The sequence below is a fragment of the Geotrypetes seraphini genome, chromosome 11 (genome assembly GCF_902459505.1).
Source record: "Geotrypetes seraphini chromosome 11, aGeoSer1.1, whole genome shotgun sequence".
Taxonomy (NCBI): Eukaryota; Metazoa; Chordata; class Amphibia; order Gymnophiona; family Dermophiidae; genus Geotrypetes; species Geotrypetes seraphini.
In genome coordinates, this window is record NC_047094.1 from 22,748,795 (window position 1) to 22,768,687 (window position 19,893).

Below are 19,893 nucleotides of genomic sequence, written 5' to 3' on the forward strand. Positions count from 1 at the left end.
TGGGTTGTACCTCTCGCAATATAAAGACAAGACTCATTGAACACCGCAGCTGCTTAAAAACGGGAAAAACTACTGCTCCTATGGTGCCCCATAATATGAGACATCAGCATGATTTTGCTCAGCTTCATTGGTGTATCCTAGAACAGATTCCTGAAAATTTTGACGGGGATAAACAATCCTACCTCCTCAAACGTGAAAATTTCTGGATTTTTTATCTTAGATCTTATCCTCCAATGGGACTGAATGAAAATGTGGACAGATGTTTTATTGTGTGATGGTGCTGGTGGCCTACGGATACATGATCGTTTTCATTCATTTGTTATTTGATACATTTTTTATCATTTATTATTTCATTGCATTGTTTTTTTCACATCTATTTTGATCATTCTTTTCTTCATTGTCCGTCTATTTATACTTCATTTGATTCGTTTCATTTTATACAGTTTTTCATTGTTTTTTCCCTCTACGTTTTGACGTCATCACGTCTTCACGTAGATACGTAGTGGGGCGTTGTTCATGCAGGATCTTCTGGGCGTCTTTAAAGTCCGAAGCCGCCATGTTTCATTTTTCGGTCCCTGCGTTTTTGATTGCTACACGCCCGGGAACCGCCGGATTTTTTCTACCGACAATCCTAACAGTTTTTGTCGGGCTCTTTATATACATATATCTATCTCAATCCGTCTCCGCTCCTGATGAAGTGGCGAAACGGAGCTCTGTCGAGTGGTGATATTCATGAGTGATTTCTTAAATAGAGTTACTATCGTTTGATTGGGCTTTATTTTAGCCGGTGTATGAGTGAGTGTATTTGTGTACTTGTGTGGTACACGTGTGAATGTCTAGCATTTGCTAGTTAAGTATTTATTATTTACTACCTTTTGCTCGGTGCGTGTGAGTGTGTGTTTATGGTGTTTATAACCTATAGTTTAGTGACAAATTGCACTTACATTCTAAATGGTAGGATTTGCATCAGCACTTTATATTTATATTTATATTCTCCTTTATATGTATAAGTGTTTCTCTGGTGCTATAAACTGTATTTGCACTTTATATTTCATCTTTGCTGCATTTTCTGCACCTTATATATATTTTTGTGATATTTATTGACCAGGTATTTTTCATTACGGTGCTATAGACATTTGCACCTTATGTTCTTTCTCTGTTATATGCTCTGCACTTTTTATATATTTTTATACATATTTTGGTGATATTTATTGACTAGACATCTTTCATTATGGTGCTATAGGCCGCATTTGCACTTTAGGTTGTATTTTAGTCACACACTTTGTATTCTATGAAGCACCTTGTATTTTCCATGATTATTTATTTATTAATTATTTATGTATTTATTCTTCTCATTCGCACTTTACACATAGACACTGGTACACCACACATATTCTTTTTTATATATATATTTATTATATTTATTGTTGTTCTTTTCACAAGGTGTGTATTTAGGGACAGTATGTATGTGTTGCCCACAAAAAAAACCCCTTTTCCTTGGTGAGAAAGTCTATCCAGTTTTGGGAGGTTATATAATGCAGTTTACATCTTTAGACATATATGGACTATATGATGTATGAGGCAATTCTCAATTAGACTGTGGTCTGGTGCTGGTCACCTCTTGAGATATCGCCTGAGCCAGAGGTCTATGTTCATTTACGTACGAAGGGCTCATACTGATGTCCATTATTTATTTATTAATTTGTAGTTTTGCCCCATCTCTTTAGACTTCTTCTCCCCAAGGATCAGGTGAGTTAGCCAATTCCTTTTTATTTTTATTTTTGATTATTTTTTTATTTTTTATTTTTATTTTTAATTTTAATTTTTGATTATCTTTTGGATTTTATTGGCTACGATCCAATTAGGGTTCTTTACTAGTGTTTTTTCTGGTTCAACAGGAACTTGTTCACCCTTGTCTTGAATCCCTGATGCTTTAACAAATGTATACTTTGTAAAATGCTGTAAAATTCCCATGAGTACAAAGCAAGTTGAAAGAGCATGAGAATTGACTATATACACCCATGTCATATTATTCTCTAGCTAAGCATAAATGATAACTAGAATTTCAATCAAAATGCTACTCTGAAAATATGGAGATAACAAAGATTTTATCTCACAGAACTTAACAGTTGTCTATGTAGTGACCATTTGGGATACACTACTAAAATGAAGTTGTGTCCTGCACCAGGGTCATACTATGTAGTGTAGCTGAGGAGTATCATGAAGCTACAGCCTTCCCTCTGGATATGTGTGGTCATTTTGTTTGGAGTTGGTTGATACAGAAACTCTTTTCTCTCTCTCGCTCTCACTGTACACATTTTTACTTGGATTTCAAGGAAGCAGGAGCTCTAAAAATGTTCCTGTGAGCCTAGTTACAATTATTTGAAAGAACAGGTAAGCTATCCTGTGAACCCATATGGAGGGCAATTTTATAAGAGGGCACCTATTTATATATGCCAAGAACATACCTATTTAGAGCCCCCAATCAATTTTGCTTACAAATATGAATAAAAAATTATTATAAAACAAAAAATATATATATTATGGTTGATAGTAGAGGATTGACCAATGAGGAGGCTAGCTACGATAAGCTTGTACTTGAATAAAATATTATGTCCAAGTGTAGCCGCTGAGGTCTAACTCCATTAGAACGTTAATGAATATTGCCTGAACTTTTTTGAAAATTTTTTTGAAGATTTATTCTTGTTAAACTATGCGAGAGGCGATATTGGGAAAAACAATAAGAAATTAATATCTTGATACATCACAAGCTTATTAGTGTGGAGTATTCTATAATATATACTTAAATAAATAAAATACATACTTTCTTCTCCTTTCCTCCCTTCAATAGTGGGGTAAAACCCAAACAGCAAACAAAAGATCTTGCCAGATGCATTCAAATGCAAGCTTTCATATCCACTTTTGTGGAAAATGAAAGGAACCTTCATTTCTTAAAATAATTTTCATAAAAACTCCAAAACAACAACAAAAACTTAACTGATCATGAGATTTTAAGTATCAAAATCAACATACTATATTCAGAACTGTAGAACCATAGAAGAGGTTTCTAAGATTAAACTGAATTTTTTGAATCATAATCATACTGCAGTGTAAACACATCTTACAGTAGTCACTAGAAAAGTACATATTATAAAGGTAATAAGACAAGTATGTTACAAATAATTTAAAATTACTTACTTCATCGGCTTAAACAATGCTTGTCCATAGTTTTGAAATGTCATGATGAGTTTTAGTTGAGTGCCTCCTGATTTCATTGCTAAGGGGAGAAAAAACCCCCAGAAACAATCAGTCTAATGAGTTTGACAAACCACAAGAAAACTTTTAATTTCTATGGAGTCTGTTGGCCAATAATCTTCTCCTTAATGCTAAGAGGAAAGATATTGGAAGAGTATTGCTATCTTGACCAGTAATTTGCTGAAAACTACAGTATTAATCTACTGTTCTAAAATTTATATTTCATTTGCTTTATATCCAGAATTATGTAAACTATGATCTATATCAGGGGTCTCAATGTCCCTCCTTGAGGGCCGCAATCCAGTAAGGTTTTTAGGATTTCCCCAATGAATATGCATGAGATCTATGTGCTTGCACTGCTTTCAATGCATATTCATTGGGGAAATCCTGAAAACCCGACTGGATTGCGGCCCTCAAGGAGGGACTTTGAGATCCCTGATCTATATCATTGTTTCTCAACCTGTTGGGGGTACGTGGGCTGACAGTCGATTTCTCCCTACCACCTGCCGCACTCCTGCTCCATTTAAATATCCCCCGCAGCTGCTGCATCTCCAGGAAGGAAGGGCCAGGCGCATGCAGCGATTGCATGCCGCCCCACAAGCCTTCCCCCTGATATCCATTCTGACATCGGAGAGGACTTTCTCTCTGACATCAGAATTGACGTCGGAGGGGAAGGCTTGTGGGCTGGTGGCCTGCAATCGCTGCATGCACCTGATCCTTCCCGGAGTTGTGGCGGCAGCAGAGGATAATTAAATGGAGCGGGCAGGTAGCAGGGGGAGGAGGAATCAGTTGCAGGTAGGCTTGGGGGCAGGCAGGCTTCGGCATGGGTTGGCTTTGGGGGAGGGAGGAAGGGGGTGGGACAAAGGCTGGAAGGTAGTGAGGGGGAGGGGGAATGAATCTGGGACATAGGAAGGAGGGAGAGAGGGAAGAAGGAAGGGGATACTAACTTGGGACAAAAGAGGGAGGGGGCACTAACTTGGGACATAGAAAGGAGGGAGGAAGGGGGTACAAACTTGGGACATAAGAAGGAGGGAGGGGGCACTAACTTGAGACATAGGAAGGAGGGAGGGAGGAAGGCGGCACTAACTTAGGACAAAGGAAGGAGAGAGGGAGGGAGGGAATAGAAAGGGACAACTGTTGGGCCTGAGTGTGGGGGAAAGGAAGAGGAAAATTGGGCATAGAGAGGAGTGAGGTAGAAATGTATGGGGAATAGAAGGATGAGAAGGAGAAATGTTGGATATGGTGGTGGAGATGGAATAGAGGGATAGACTGAAGGGAATGCAAGGGGGAGGAATGTTGGGCATAGTGATGGAGGGAGAGGTGTGGCATGGTGTTGGAGAGGGGTGATAGGAGAAATGGGCAGTGGTGAAAATTGATCTGGGGGATGAGAGAAGAAGAAACATTGGACTCATGGAGGGACAGAGAGAGATGTTGGTTGGGGAATGGAGAGAGAAAGAAAGATTGGATAAACAGTCAGAAGGAAGTGCAACCAGACACTCATGAAATCACCAGACAACAAAGGAAGGAAAAATTATTTTATTTTCAATTTAGTGATCAAAATGTGTCAGTTTTGAGAATGTATATCTGCTGTCTATATTTTGCACTATATTTGTCTATTTTTCTATAGTTGTTACTGAGGTGACATTGCATATTTTAAAGTCATCTGTCTTGACATCTTTGAAAAATCCCCAAATCTAAATAATTAACATTTTCTCTGCGTACAGTGTGCTTTGTGTTTTTTTTAATTTTGTGGTTTCCATTATGGATTAATAAGATTATATTGTGTGTATATGAAAAATGGATGGATGAAATTACATTATAATTAGTATTATTATTATAGGGGTGGAGTCAGTGGCGGCGTTTGGGCGGGGGTACTCAGTTGGTATTTGCTAGGTTTAGGGGGTACTTGGCTTGAAAAGGCTGAGAAACACTGATCTATATGAAAAAGCAAATGTTATCATGAATTTCTTTTCTTGATCCCCAACTCAATCATGCTCCCAGTTTGCTTGAGTACCTGAATAAATAAATGTAAACCGTTCTGAGCTTCCCTGGGAGAATGGTATAGAAAACTGAATAAATATATAAATAATAGTTATTTGTTACTTACCTCTTTGCAAACTATGTGGCAAAATTCAGTCCACAGTGGTCAGTGTATTTGTAAGCACTGATGGCTATGGATCAAGCTGTCTGGATATTTAGGGCTCCTTTTATCAAGCCGTGCTAGCGGTTTAACGTGCGTTAAACCGCCGGCCGCACTAGCCGCTACCGCTTCCTCTTGAGTTTTTAGGTCAGCACGGGGGTTAGCGTGTGATGAAAAGTCGCGCGCATTAACTCCGCTAGCGCGGCTTGATAAAAGGAGCCCTTAGGGTCAGCACTTATCCAGAAACCAGTGAATATCTAAGTGTTTAGAAGTACCTGATGGTATCCATGTACAGTACAGACAATACTCAGTGGTGTACCCAGACAGCTAACCATGCATAATTAGGACCGAATTATACTCTATATAATCCAGCATGTCTAGTTAGCTGGGCACTGACTGGCACTGAATATTTGTTTTTTGGTGTGCCCCAATATTGTACCTAGATGCTCTGAAACTAACAGATATGTCATGGTGGTCAGTGTTAAAATCCAGCAACACTATTTGATTGAGTGCCATTGAATATCAGTTTTTGGGTCAGTGCAATTTAACCTGGCAGGATCCTCTCCGGCTCAGTTAAATCATTGTGAATATCAAACTCTTATATTATATTCCCTATAGAGAAATTTTTCTAAAATAACAAATACACAGTGAGAATAAGAACAGTTCTTTAATGAGACTGTATTATACAAGCTTTAGCAACACTGGGAGACATACTCAAGGAATAATGGAAATATATTTTGCTAAACCATCTGGAGCAGTAGCCTAATGATTAAAGCAGCAAGCTGAGAACTAGGAAACTCTGATTCAAATCTCACTGTGGCTGTTTGTGATTTTAGGCAAATCTCTTAACCTTCCATGACTTCAGGTATAAACTTAGATTGTATACCCTCCATGGACAGGATAATACCTTCTGTACCTGAATGTAACTTACCATGAGCTACAACTGAAAAAGGCCTACTCTAAAAGTCATTCCCTCCCTTTTCTTTTCCCAATACAGATACTGCCACTGACTGACTTTTTTATGCTCTCAAATAAGATTACCAGGTTACCCGTTCCAGAAGGAAGACTTTTTGGCTTAGTCATGGCCAACCTCATTCTGGTGCATTATGGGACCTGCAGCACTGGTTTCAATAGATAAAATCATGAACTATATGGGCTGTGACTCGACCCTCTAGAATGCAGTCCAGCCTGAGTATAGCAGAATGAGATGGAAGCAGCCAACCAGTTTGAGATGGTTCGCTTTGACACTGGATGTCCCATCTTGTTTGGATCGAAAGAGATAAAAAGTTGAGAAGATCTATGTGGCTTAGTTCTTTGCAAGTAGAAAGCCAAAGCACACTTGCAGTCCAAAGTATGAAGAGCTGTTTCTCCAGGGTGAGAATGAGGCTTTGGAAAAAATACTGGAAGTACAATGTACTGATTTAGATGAAATTCTGAAACAACTTTTGGTAAGAATTTAGGATGAGTATGGAAGATCACCTTGTCATGATGGAATACTGTGATAGGAGGGTCCACTACTAAAGCTTGCAGCTCGCTGACTCTGCAAGCAGACATGAGAGCAATGAGAAAAACCACTTTCCATGTGAGACATTTCAGGTGAGCCGTAGACATTGGTTCAAATGGAGGCTTCATCAATCTGGCAAGAACTACGTTGAGGTCCCAAACCACTGGAGGCGGTTTAAGAGGTGATTTGACATTGAAAAGTCCTTTCATAAATCTGGTAACCACAGGATGAGCAGAGAGAGATTTCCCTTCTAGTGGCTGATGGAAAGCAGTAATTGCACTGAGATGGACTCTAATGGATTTGAGGCCTGATTGAGATAAATGAAACAGGTAATCCAGAACTGAAGACAAGGAAGTAGACTGAGGCTCCTTGTGATGTCCTTGTGAGTCCATTTCTGGTTGTTACATTGCCTAGTTGCAGGTTTTCTGGAAGCTTCTAAAATGTCTGACACAGACTGAGTAACTGTAGGTTGGCAGTTTCGTTGAAAGGTACCAAGCTGTCAGGTGTAGAGACTGCAGGTTGAGATGAAGCAGAAAACCCTGACTCTGTAAGCAGAGACGGAAAAACTGGTAGAGGAAGAGGCTCTCTGCAGCTGGATTGAAGTAGAAGGGAGAACCAAGGTTGTCTGGGCCACCAAGGAGCTATCAGAATCATGGTGGCATGTTCTTCTTTGAGTTTGATGAATGTCTTGAGAATGAGAGGAAATGGAGGAAATGCATACAAAAACTGGTTCGTCCATTCCAGAAGAAAGGCATCTGCCTCCAGGTAGTGAGGGGAGAATATCCTGGAGCAAAACTGAGGCAGTTTGTGGTTGTGGGGAGACACAAAGAGATCTATTTGAGGAGTCCCCCACTGAGAAAAAATGTGATGGAGAGGCGACAAATTGAGTGTCCATTCATGAGGCTGTAGAAGATGATTCAATTTGTCCGCCAGAAAGTTTTTCTCTCCTTGAATGTAGACAGCTTTTAGAAAGATGTTGTAAAGAATTGCCCAATTCCAAACTTTCTGAGCTTCCTGGCAAAGGGGAAGGGATCCTGTTCTTCCCTGCTTGTTGACATAGTACATGGCTATTTGATTGTCTGTACGAATGAGGACTACTTGATTGTGAAGATGTTGAAAAGCTTTGAGAGCACTGAAAATTGCTTTGAGTTCCAACAGATTGATGCGACACCGACAATCTGTGCTGGACCAATGTCCTTGAGTGCAGAGACCTTCGAGATGAGCCCCCCAAGCATAGGTCGAGGAATCTATCGTGAGAACCTTCTGATGAAACAGTAAACCTCTGGAGAGATTTTGAAGAGAGCATCCACCAGTGGAGAGATTGTTTGAACGAAGGAGTCAGTGTAATGTGCTGAGAGAGAGTATTGTAAGCTTCCGCCCATTGAGAAGCCAGGTTCCATTGAGGAATTCTGAGGTGAAGTCTGGCAAAAGGAGTCATGTGAACTGTAGAGGCCATGTGACCTAGCAGAACCATCATGTGTCTCAATGAGAGTGAAGTGAGGGGCAGCACTTTGTGACAAAGTTGTATGAGAGTATCCTGACGTTGTTGAGAAAGGAATGCTCTGAGTTGCACAGTATCCAGTACAGCTCCAATGAACTGTAGAGTTTGAGAGGGTTGTAACTGAGATTTTGGAAAGTTGATTTCGAATCCCAAACTTTGGAGAAACCAAATAGTCCGTTGGGTTGCTACAATAACCCCCTAAGATGTTGAATCTTTGATGAGCCAGTCATCCAGGTATGGGAAAACCTGAAGACCATGACTGCACAGAACTGCTGCTACTACTACAGGCACTTGGTAAAAACTCTGGGAGATGATGCTAGGCCGAAGGGTAGTTTTCTGTATTGAAAATGATGAATTCCCACCCGAAATGTGAGAAATTTGCAGAAAGCTGGATGAATGGGAATGTGAGTGTAAGCCTCTTTGAGATCCAGAGAGCATAACCAATCGTTGTGATCCAGAAGGGGATACAAGGATGATAGAGACAGCATCTGAAAATTTTCTTTGACAAGAAATTTGTTGAGAGCTCTGAGGTCCAAAATAGGTTTAGATCTCCTGTCTTCTTCGGGACAAGGAAGTAACAGGAGTAAAATCCCGTGCTCTGATGCTCCAGAGGAACTTCCTCGATGGCACGGAGATGAAGCAGAGCTTGAGCTTCTTGAAGAAGAAAGGTGAGCAGTGATGAATTGGAAGGACTCTTGGAGGGAGATCTGGTAGAACCTGAAGGAACTGAAGAGAGTAACCCTCCCTGATGGTGAGGAGCCAGAGGTTGGATGTAATCAGTTCCCATCGTTGATAAAATGATGGAGACAACCTCCGATGGGAAGACAGAGGCAGAAAGATTGATGTTATGCTCTGTGTTAGATGGTCAAAAAGGCTGAGTTTACTTGGGTGCAGCAGGAGCCTGAGGTTTACGCTGCAGTTGTTGTTGCTGCTGTTTCTTAGGAGGTGGTCTTGAATAAGATGCTGACTTCTGAGGATAACGCTTCTGATAAGATGGAGGAGGCTTATAACTCTTAGGAGGGCTTCGGCTTCAGCCTAACTATAGAGGTAAATGATTTCTTATGCTCAGACAAGCGCTTTGTGGCTGCCTCAATGGAGTCATCAAACAGCTCATTTCCCTGACATGGAATGTTGGCCAGTCGATCTTGCAGGTTCAGATCCATGTCCACAGTTCATAACCAGGCTAGACGACGCATGGCTACTGAGAATGCAGTGACCCTGGAGGACATTTCAAAAGCATCATATGCAGCTTGAACCATATGCTTGCGAAGTTGACCTAGAGTAGAATGCATATGCTGGAACTCTGATAACCAATATTTTGGGATATACTTGAAAAAAGCGTTGACCCAAATGCTTGAGATGTGAAGACAAAATTATAGTTTAAAATCCTATTTGTCATCATAGAATTTTGATACAGCCGACGGCCAAACTTGTCCATGGTCCTTCCCTCTCGGCCAGGAGGAACAGTGGCATAAACTTCGGTAGGATTGGTTCTTTTAAAGAAGAGATTGATGGGATAGTTGAGACTTCTCAAATCCCTTACAATGAACCATCTTATATCTAGATTCCAGCTTTGCTGGCAAAGCAGGAATGGAGTATGGTGTATCTAGATTCCTCTTGAAAGTTTGAGAAAGGATGCCATTCATGGCTAATTTGAGAGAATCCCTCAGAGGATTGGGCATACCCAGTTCTTCCAAATACTCCTTAGAGTATTTTGAATCAAACTCCAAAGCAATGTTGAGATCTTTACTCATTTGGCATAAGAACTTTGCAAAAGATACTGGATCTGAAGAAGTATGACATCGTTGAGGAAAAGATGTACGAGAGCCCCTTGAGGTACCTTTTATAGCAGAAAAAGAAGGTGAAGCCTTTCTGGAATATTGGTACTATAGATCTGATTCCATAGGCAAAGATGCAGATAAACGACCACTTCTGGAATGAATAGAAGCAGAACGTTTTCTTTTTAAGAACCAGCTGGTAAAGAAAACCTCGCAGGAGAGGAACTTGACTGGCGAGAATGCTGTGGCTCCACAATAGATTTCCTCAACAAAGGAGTTGGTGGTCTCGAAGAGTCTCGATGTCTCGATAAACGAGTCTGACTCGAGAAGAAGACCTGGGCCTTGATGAATGTCTCAACAAATGACGTGAAGAGGAACTGTGCCTCGAATCACAAGGCAGCGATCGAGTTGAATCCAGCCTCGATGAAGAATGTCGAAGAGTCCTCGCCCTGTGCCTCGAAGAAGGCAATGCCTTATGTTGAGAGGTAGGACAGGAAGTTGGAGATCAAAGTCAAGACACTTGTAAGGACTCAACTAATTGTATAGAGTGTGCAGATTGATCTCGAGGCACTCTCAAGGACTCAACTCCTTGATTAGAGTGTTCAGGTTGGACTCGAGGCACTCTTAAGGACTCGACTCCTTGTAACACTGCTGAGTGCTCAGGCTGGGCTGCAGAAAGCAGAGTCGAGGCAGGAGTCAATTTGGCAAGCATGTTACCAAACTCCTGATGCTGGTACAATTGGTATGGCTATAGTCTCCGAGGAAGACAACCTCGAAGACGAGTGCTTCCTCGATTTGGAGACACGCTTCCTGGGAAGCCTCGAAGGAACGGTGACCACTGCAGCTGCCGTTGGAATGGCCTGTGACTCCTGAGTGGCTGGCTTCAATACTTTACCTGAAGGAGACATTGAGGAGAGCGGCCCTTCCGGGGACAATTTTGCTGATTTCCCCGAGGATGAAGACTTCCCCATTGAGGGAGGCTTTAGCGAGGCTGAGCTTTGAAACCCATAGATGACTTCAGTCCAGTTGAGATCGAGGTCGGAGTCGAGGTTTTTGGAGGAAGATCCATGGCCCCAAATTTTTTCAATCTGCATTCGACGACGTTTAAGGACTCAATTTTGTAGTGTAGCACCGTGAGTGCACGACTCCGGATGATAGTCAGGTCCTAAACACTGAACACACCACTTATGGGGGTTAGTGATAGAGATCGCGCGTTGACACTGGCTACACTTCTTGAACCCTGTAACCGGCAGAGACATGGAATGGAAAACGGCCGTGGCTAAATCGAAGCCCCCAGGCTGAGGCCACGGAACAGGCCCCGCCGTGATACGGCCGAAGAAAAATAGAAAACTATCTTTTTTTTAACACACGCACTGCAGCAACTTGTGAAGAAAAAAAGAAACAAACACGAGCCGTGGCGATGAGAAGGCATGAACTAATTCTCGCACAGAGCGTCAAAACGAGGGCTTCTCAGCTCCGTGGAAAACTAAGAACTGAGGAGACATATGCCCTACGTCGGGCAGGAAGGCACTTGTGCATGTGCGGTGCGGTGAGAAGTCGTGATTTAAAGTTCTTCAAGCAAGTCTGCTTGTGAAGCTGTCTGCATCAGGGCTCCGTGGTTGACTTCACCCATATGTTGAGAATATGCTGCTTGCTTGTCCTGGGATAAAACCTTTTAGCTTTTTTTTCATTGACCCTTCTCTTCTATTACATTATTAGCCTTTCCCAAAGGAATGCATAATTAATTATAAATTGATAAGAATTTAGCAACCCACACAAGAGAGGTAACCAAAGAATGTATGCTTTTCATAAATAACTAACTCCCTGAGTAGCTGGCCATTCAAGCTGCTATAACTTGTATAAAGTTAGATTATATTTCATTATAAAAAGATGAAGCAACTGCTGGAAAATTACATGTAAGAGGATCCTTACCTTTCTAATATTACATCTCTTTAAAACAGAGGACATTAAAAAAAACAACAACATTGTATGGAATGTGTAAAAGTGGAGTGGAGGCGTTGTCCAGTGCCGCAACCTAAGGTTATAAGCTCAATTCCCATTGCAGCCCTTATTACCCCAGGTACAAAATAAGTACCTGTCTAAAATATGTAAACTGCTTTGTTTGTATAAATCACACAGAAAAAGGGAAAGGCTTAGAGTTGTGTAGGAGAGCTCTTTCTATGTAGGAGGAGACTGTTGAAACATTTCCCTGTTTGAAAGGGGGAGAGGAGGTTTCAAATAGCCAAGTTGTTGAATGAGTGGTTTAGGAAGATAAAGGAAAAGAAGCTCCTTGTTCTGTTCCCAGATATAAAGTCAGAGAGGAAAAAGGTTTGCAGCAGGAGAGTAGGGTAGGTATTTTTTTGAAACATTTCACATGTTGTTTTGAGTCATTTTCTGCCTGAAATGATAGGAAAATCCCCAATTCTTGTTTTTATAATTTGCTAATAGTGTACCCTTTTTCACAAAGTATATTATGTCTTACCAATATTGCTCCCATAATGAAAAAACTGAAGAAAAATCCAACAAAATGAAAATTCCTATAAACAAGGAAATTACACAAAATGAAAAATTTTCTGTCACCAGTGTGGAAGAGAAGCTCAAGGAGGTAGAGCTTCGAGACATCAATGGATTAAACTGAGAAGACTTGGCTTCTCCTTTGGGTTCCTTAGGCAGCATTGCAACCCTACAGAGCTAAAACCACTGAATGGGTAAAAGGTTGAAAAGGAGGTTACAGAGAAGAGCATAGCAGAACAGCTGTGCAACCCTTCTAAAATGACCTCTGTAATATGCTAGCTTTTTGAAAATGAATTTGTCTTTCGAGGACTGGACTGGCTGTGGCTACAAGCAAGAAATGCGTACCATCAGAGGCAGACACAGCAAGATTCAGAAACTGGCTGAAGAATTATTGGACAACATGTAGGAAGAGCACAATTCTCAGAGGAAAAGCATGAGAATCCTTGAATTGAATAGGGATGGGGGGTGGTGTCAGCTTCACTGCTCTGCAAGTGGAAGCCAGTTGAACAGTAATATTATTTTATTTACTCTCCATTTTTAGAAGAGCTCATGTAGTCTAGGTAACAAAAGTATGCTAAATCAATTTATGCCAGAGGAAGCCATATGTATATTTCTAAAGCATATTTCAAACTAGAGGAAGGCTACTAAAATGGTGTGTGGTCTTTGTCTTAAGGCATATGGGGATAAATGCACATGAGTTGAGTCTCTCTCTCATTTGAAAGGAAGCTCTGGAATGAGAGGGCATAGGATGAAGTTAAGAGGTGATAGGCTGAGGAGTAATCTAAGGAAATACTCTTTTACAGAAAGGTTGGTTAATGCATGGAACAGTCTCCTGGAAAAGGTGGTGGAGACAGAGACTGTTGTCTGAATTCAAGAAAGCGTGGGATAGGCACGTAGAATCTCTTACAGAGAAGAAAAGATAATGGTTACTGTGGATGGGCAGACTGGATGGGCCATTTGGCCTTTATCTGCCATCATATTTCTATATTGCTATATAAAAGGCCAAATTATTAAGCAGTTATTTATTTTTAAAAGGTGTTTTCTGAGGACATCAGGATAATCAAATTGGTCACACATGTGAATGATATCATTAAGACAATGCTAAAATAGTTAGATCACTCAAAAGATTTCTAGAAAATGTTTTTGGTTGTGCATGAAATTTCTCATGTATTGCTGCTTCATGAAGTTCTCTCAGTTTTGTAATATGCATTAATGTGTCGAATGCACATTAATGTGATATAATGCACGTTATAGGTAAGCAACTTTGCTCTCTCTGAGAGCAAGCAGGATAAGCCAATCACACACATAGGATTCCCTACCTGAGGGATGTTTTTGCTGTCCAACAAAAAATGGAAAACAAGTGCGCTAACATATAAACACATATTTGCATTCAGTGAAAACCATTTTTATTTTAGGAAGATAACTCAAAATCAGTGGCATAGTAAGGGAGGGGGGTCAGTCCGCCCTGGGTGCCATTTGGTGAGAGCACTGGCACCCCTTGCCTCTTCCTACTCCTCCCTTAGCCACGTACATATCCCTCCATTCCCTTTCTCTGTACCTCTAATTGTTCACTACCGCAAGCAACAACTTTGACATGCTCCTCACGACTGCGTCGACTCTCACGCTGATGTCATTTCTGGGTGCCGCGCATAGGAAGTGGCGTCAGAGGGAGCGTTGAAGGGATCATGAGGAGCACGTTGAAGTTTTTGGTCATGACAGCAAACTAGCGGTTCAGGGGAAGGGAAGGAGAAGATGGGCGAAGAAAGGGCACCACTGTCCCAGGTGCCTCTTACCCTTGGTACGCCACTGCTCAAAATAACATAATGGGCCCTAAACGGGTTGCCTTAGATTCTATCCCTTAAAAATCCCTGGGTGATAGACTAACCAAATCTACTGTAGCATCAGAGCATCAAGAAAGAGTCTTTAAGAGGGGTAGTGAACTCATTTCAACGTCAGATCACACTGGGCCAACTGGGGGGGGAGGAGAAGTGAAAATAATTGCAGATTTGCATATTGTCACAAAAGGGGTAGTGCAAAGGTGTCCGAGACCCAGTCCCTCGGGATAAAGCCCAACCAATAACCTACATTCCTTGCCAAGATAAGCCTATTTTTCCCCAAGTCCGCAAAGGGAAGCATGAGGAGGCTTATAAGAGAGAATCTCTGACTGGTAGGAAAAAGCCTTTTTCCCGGACTAAGCCCTTGGCAGTAGTCTCCCCCGAGACACATTTGCCTAAAGAACCAGGCAGCTGCAAAAGACACACCTGACATGTTCCTTAGGAGAACCTGCTTTATTAGCAGGTTCTGCTGCACAACTCATATTCCAAGAGAGCTGCTATACTCATGTTACCCCTCTCCTAAAGTCACTTAATTGGCTTCCCATCCATTTCACATTACAATTCAAACTCCTCAGGATACCCAAGTTGGCCTCAGGCTAGAGAAAATCTGGCATGCCCCAGGAAGGGAGTGACAAACAGAACTCAGAATCTCCCCAGGAGGGAAAAACTCATTCACCAGGCAGGGGGGTGGAGTTCAGATGAAGCCCATTTTCCCTAGCTCACAAAGTAATATGTGCTGGAACCAAAATGAGTCTGGAAAAAGGAAAGGTGCCTCACTGCTCCCTATTAAAATGCTGTTAGAGAACAAAAGAGAGAGCATACTGAGAACAAGGCCTCTGAACAGCATGATGTTTTGGGGAGAAGGAGCGTACCCTGAAGAAGCCTGCTCAACCAATCAAACTGCATCAAGCAAAAAGAAAACAAACAAACAAAAAATCATGGCTCTATGACTGGGGATTCACCAAGTCCCCCGAAGGCCCTGAAGGCACTACTCCGAATTTGATTGGTTGAGCAGGCAGCAGTTTCTGGATGAACAGACGGGCAGACTGGGGAGGGCCATTTGGCCTTTATCTGATTTCATGTTTACATGTTTCTATCTAAATATCTAGCTAAATATTGCACTTAACTGCATAAATTTTAAATGGGCTGTATCCTATATAATAAAAGGCTAACTCGCGCATGCGCAGTCCTATTTTCGTGTTCCGTGCGCTGTAGGTCTGTGGCCGAAGGAGTGCGCATGCGCGCGAATACGTCACCACCCGATCGCCTCCACAAGCCGGACCGCAGCCAGACGACGTTATCCGTTTCTCCTGTCGCCGCCGCCGATCTCCGTTTCTCCTTTGCCGCCCACCCCCTTCTCTTCCCGCGGGTCCGAATGGCGATTCAAGCAGCGTGTACATCAGTCTCCACACGCTGCTTCGGGCCCTTCTACTGCCCTGATTTGCTCTGCCGCGTCTCTGATGATGTCATCAGGGACGTGCCAGAGTAGATCAGGGCAGAAGGGCCCGAAGCAGCGTGTGGAGACTGATAAAAGCGCTGCTGGAATCACCACCTTTGTAGTCCGGCCCACGGGAAGGGGAAGGGACAGGGGCGGGTAGAGGAAACGCTAATGCTGCTGCACAGGGAACTGGTGGGGGGGGGAGGGAAATGGAGGGGAAGGGAATGCTGCTTTGGACGGACAGACAGACAGAGAGAGGAAGGGAAACACAAAGAAAATAAGAAATACACAGGGGCAGGTGCTCAGGGAACTGGTGTGGGGGGAGGGAAATGGAGGGGGATGGAATGCTGCTTTGGACAGACAGAGAGAGGAAGGGAAACACAAAGAAAATAAGAAAGACACAGGGGCAGGTGCACAGGGAACTGGTGTGGGGGGAGGGGGATGGAATGCTGCTTTGGACAGACAGACAGAGGGAGGAAGGGAGACAGAAAGGAAAGAAGAAAGACACAGGGTCAGGGAGATACACAGAAAGACAGACAGGCAAAGGGGGCCAGGGACAGAGACAGACAGAAAGGACAGCGGGAGCCGCGTCAGGAGGGGTGCGGGATGCGGCAGTGGGAACTTTTCCAATGGGTGCAACTGGGCAGCTGTCGGGAACCTCTGATCAGGGGCAGAGCAAGGTAAGAGTATCATAGGGATAAGAAGGAGGAGGGAGGATAAAAAAGGAAGGGATGCCTACTGCTGGACAGGGGGAGAAGGAAAGAGATGCTGATGGACAGGGGAGGTGAAGAAAAAATAACGGAGGACTAATGTTGGACAGGGGGAGCAGGCAAGGGGTGGTGATGGACAGCCAAGGAAAAAGAAAGGCAGAAAGAAAGAAAGCGGCTAAGGAGAGAGAGAGAAAAAAAGACAGACACACACACATATGTTCTAGCACCCGTTAATCTAAACAGTCCTATCAATGGAGGTGATTGAAGCCAGTACATTAATATATATAATAAAACCGAAGGCGGCGCATGCGCAGTCTTATCGGCGTGCTTCCGTGATCCGTATGTCCGTGGCCGCCAAGACTGCAGCATGCCCCGCGCTTACTACGGCCCCACGCGCAGCTCAGTTCGGCACGGCGGTTTCCCCAGATAGGGGAAGCCGAAAAACTCAATCCCGCCTCATGGTCCTGCCGCCGCTCACGAATTCCCCCCCCCCCAATCCTCCTGCAACAGCCGCTACCGCTCCTGTTCAAAGCGGCCTGCTGAGGTTCGCGGCCGCTGTAACGAACCTCGCAGGCCGCTCTCCACATGGTAGCACGTTCCCTCTGACGCAATCGCATCAGAGGGAACATGCTACCGAGTTGGAGAGCGGCCTGCGAGGTTCGTTACAGCGGCCGCGAACCTCAGCAGGCCGCTTTGAACAGGAGCGGTTGCGGGAGGGGGGGGGAGTTTTAACAGGAGGAGTCGCCGAAAAAAACCTTCAGCCGCAGCAGGCCAGCACACGGGAAGGGAAGGGGGAGGGGCCGAACGGAGCAGGGCAGCTCAAGGTAAGAAGGGAATAGGGGGTGGGGGAAAATGTTTCTACTACTCAGCAGGGACCTGGAGGGGAAGGGAAAACCGCTGCTGCTTCTGCAAAGGAAAGTGGTGGTAGGGGAGAGAAGGGAATGGGGGGTGGGTGGGGGGAAATGCTGCTACTACTTCTCAGAGATCTGGAGGGGAAGGGAAATATCACAGCTGCTTCTGCAAAATAAAGTGGGGGGGGGAGAGAAGGGAATGGGGGGTGGGGGAAAATGCTGCTACTGCTTCAGCAAGGACCTGGAGGGAAAGAGAAATACCGCTGCTGCTTCTGCAAAGGAAAGTGGGGGGGGGGGGAGAGAAGGGAATGGGGGGGTGGGTGGGGGAAAATGCTGCTACTACTTCACAGGGATCTGGAGGGGAAGGGAAATAGCACTGCTGCTTCTGCAAAGGAAAGTGGGGGGGGGAGAGAAGGGAATGGGGGGTGGGTGGGGGGAAATGCTGCTACTACTTCACAGGGATCTGGAGGGGAAGGGAAATAGCACTGCTGCTTCTGCAAAGGAAAGTGGGGGGGGGGAGACACAGAAAGAAATACAGACAGACAAAGGAGGCTAGGGAGAGAGACAGACAGAAATAAAGACAGACAGGGGACCAGAGAGACACAGAAATAAAGACAGACAGGCAAAGGGTGCCAGGGAGAGAGAGAAAAAAATTACAGGAGGGAGAAAGACAGAAAGAAAGGAAGAAAGAAACAGGAGCAGGGAGAGAGACATAAAGAAAGAAAGACAGACAGCCATATATTCTAGCACCCGTTAATGTAACGTGCTTAAACACTAGTATGAATATAATAGCCTTACTGGGTCAGAGCAAAGGTCCATCAAGCCCAGTAGCCCGTTCTCACGGTGGCCAATCCAGGTCACTAGTACCTGTCCAAAACCCAAAGACTCACAACATTCCATGCTACCCCATGTATTTCTCAATAACAGACTATGGAATTTTCCTCCAGGAAATTGCCCAAAACTTTCTTAACACCAGCTACGCTATCCACTCTTACCACAATCTCTGGCAATGCGTTCCAGAGCTTAACTATTCTCTGAGTGGAAAAAATATTTCCTCCTATTGGTTTTAAAAGTATTTTCCTGTATGCCTAGATAGTCAATGCTGATGCCTAGTCATGGCCCTGCATTGAATATCTGGGAATAAAATCAGCAGCAGCCAAACAACTCTGACTGCCAGCTTTATATCTACCCAATAGAAAATGGAGTGAGCAGTAGAAATTTAAGACTAATAGACTTTTCTAAATCTACATTGGGACTACAAGGGACTTGTTCAAGAAGTACTGTATATGTTGGAAGTACTGAAAACTCCATCTGAATCTTTTCTTCCTATGATTAAACTTTATTATTTGCCCGTTAACAAGGAAAGAAGTCAAGAACAAATCCTTAAGAACATAAGTTTTGCCATATAGACTGAAGGCCCATCAAGCCCAGTGCCAACAGTAGCCAATCCAGATCTCAAGTACCTAGCAAGGCCCCAAAAGAATAAAACAGATTTTATGCTGCTTATCCTAGAAATAAGCAGTGGATTTTCCAAGAGAGTGTTTTGTCAGATTTGGATGTTTTAGCAATTTTGGAAGATTCTAGTTTGCGAAATGTAGTGTCTGCAGCCATGATGTGATTGGCATTTCCTGCAGATAAAGACTAATTGTTCAAACTATATTTTAGGCCTGTTTATTGAATTGCCAGATAAATTATTTCTGGACATAACAAGCGAAATGCAGAAAAGGTATAGAGATTTTTTTCTTCTTAGGCCTGAGGTATTACAATTAGGTGTTCAGTCTTTTAAGGTTTCCAGAGTGCATTATTAAATACCACTCTGTTAAATATGTCTTCCTTGATCCTGCTTAATTAGTTGTATCCATTAACAATCAAAAGGCACTCATTACTATGACTGATGCCTCTGGAAGCAAGTGTGACAAGATGTAGATCTGATTATGCTAGGACATAGCATGTGCTGTTCTTTATGTTCCTATTCTTAACTATCCTTCATCTTGGCTCCCCATTTTTGAGGTTTTAAATCTATGAGACTCTTTCTTTATTTTTATTTTTGATAAAAACAAATTTTTCCTTTCTGTAATTTGTCATATTTTGTTAATGAATAATGACTGTACCCCCCCCCCCCTAATTTTACTAAGCCACGGTACAGTAGCCCAGAGCACTAAATGCTCCAAAGCTACTCCGATGGTCATAGAATTCCTATGAGCATTGAAGCATTTAGTGCCCTGGGTCGTGGTAGAAACTTCTACCACTGCTTAGTAAAAGAGGGCCTTAATTACTGTACTTTTGAAACCTATAAAAATAAAAAATATAATTCTATCATGCATTGGAAACCCATCTCTCTCTATTGTCCTGGTGTTGTGTTGCACA

The 19,893-nt window shown here is 43.0% G+C and overlaps 1 protein-coding gene across 1 annotated transcript in view; it reads right to left on the bottom strand.

Annotated features, from left to right (window-relative positions):
* FAM20C (FAM20C golgi associated secretory pathway kinase) overlaps positions 1-19,893 on the bottom strand; it is a 160,838-nt gene that overhangs the window by 121,300 nt on the left and 19,645 nt on the right. Inside the window, exon 3 of the mRNA XM_033963212.1 lies at positions 3,199-3,277. Within this exon, the coding sequence (XP_033819103.1) occupies positions 3,199-3,277 (79 nt within the window). The remainder of the gene's footprint in view (positions 1-3,198; positions 3,278-19,893) is intronic.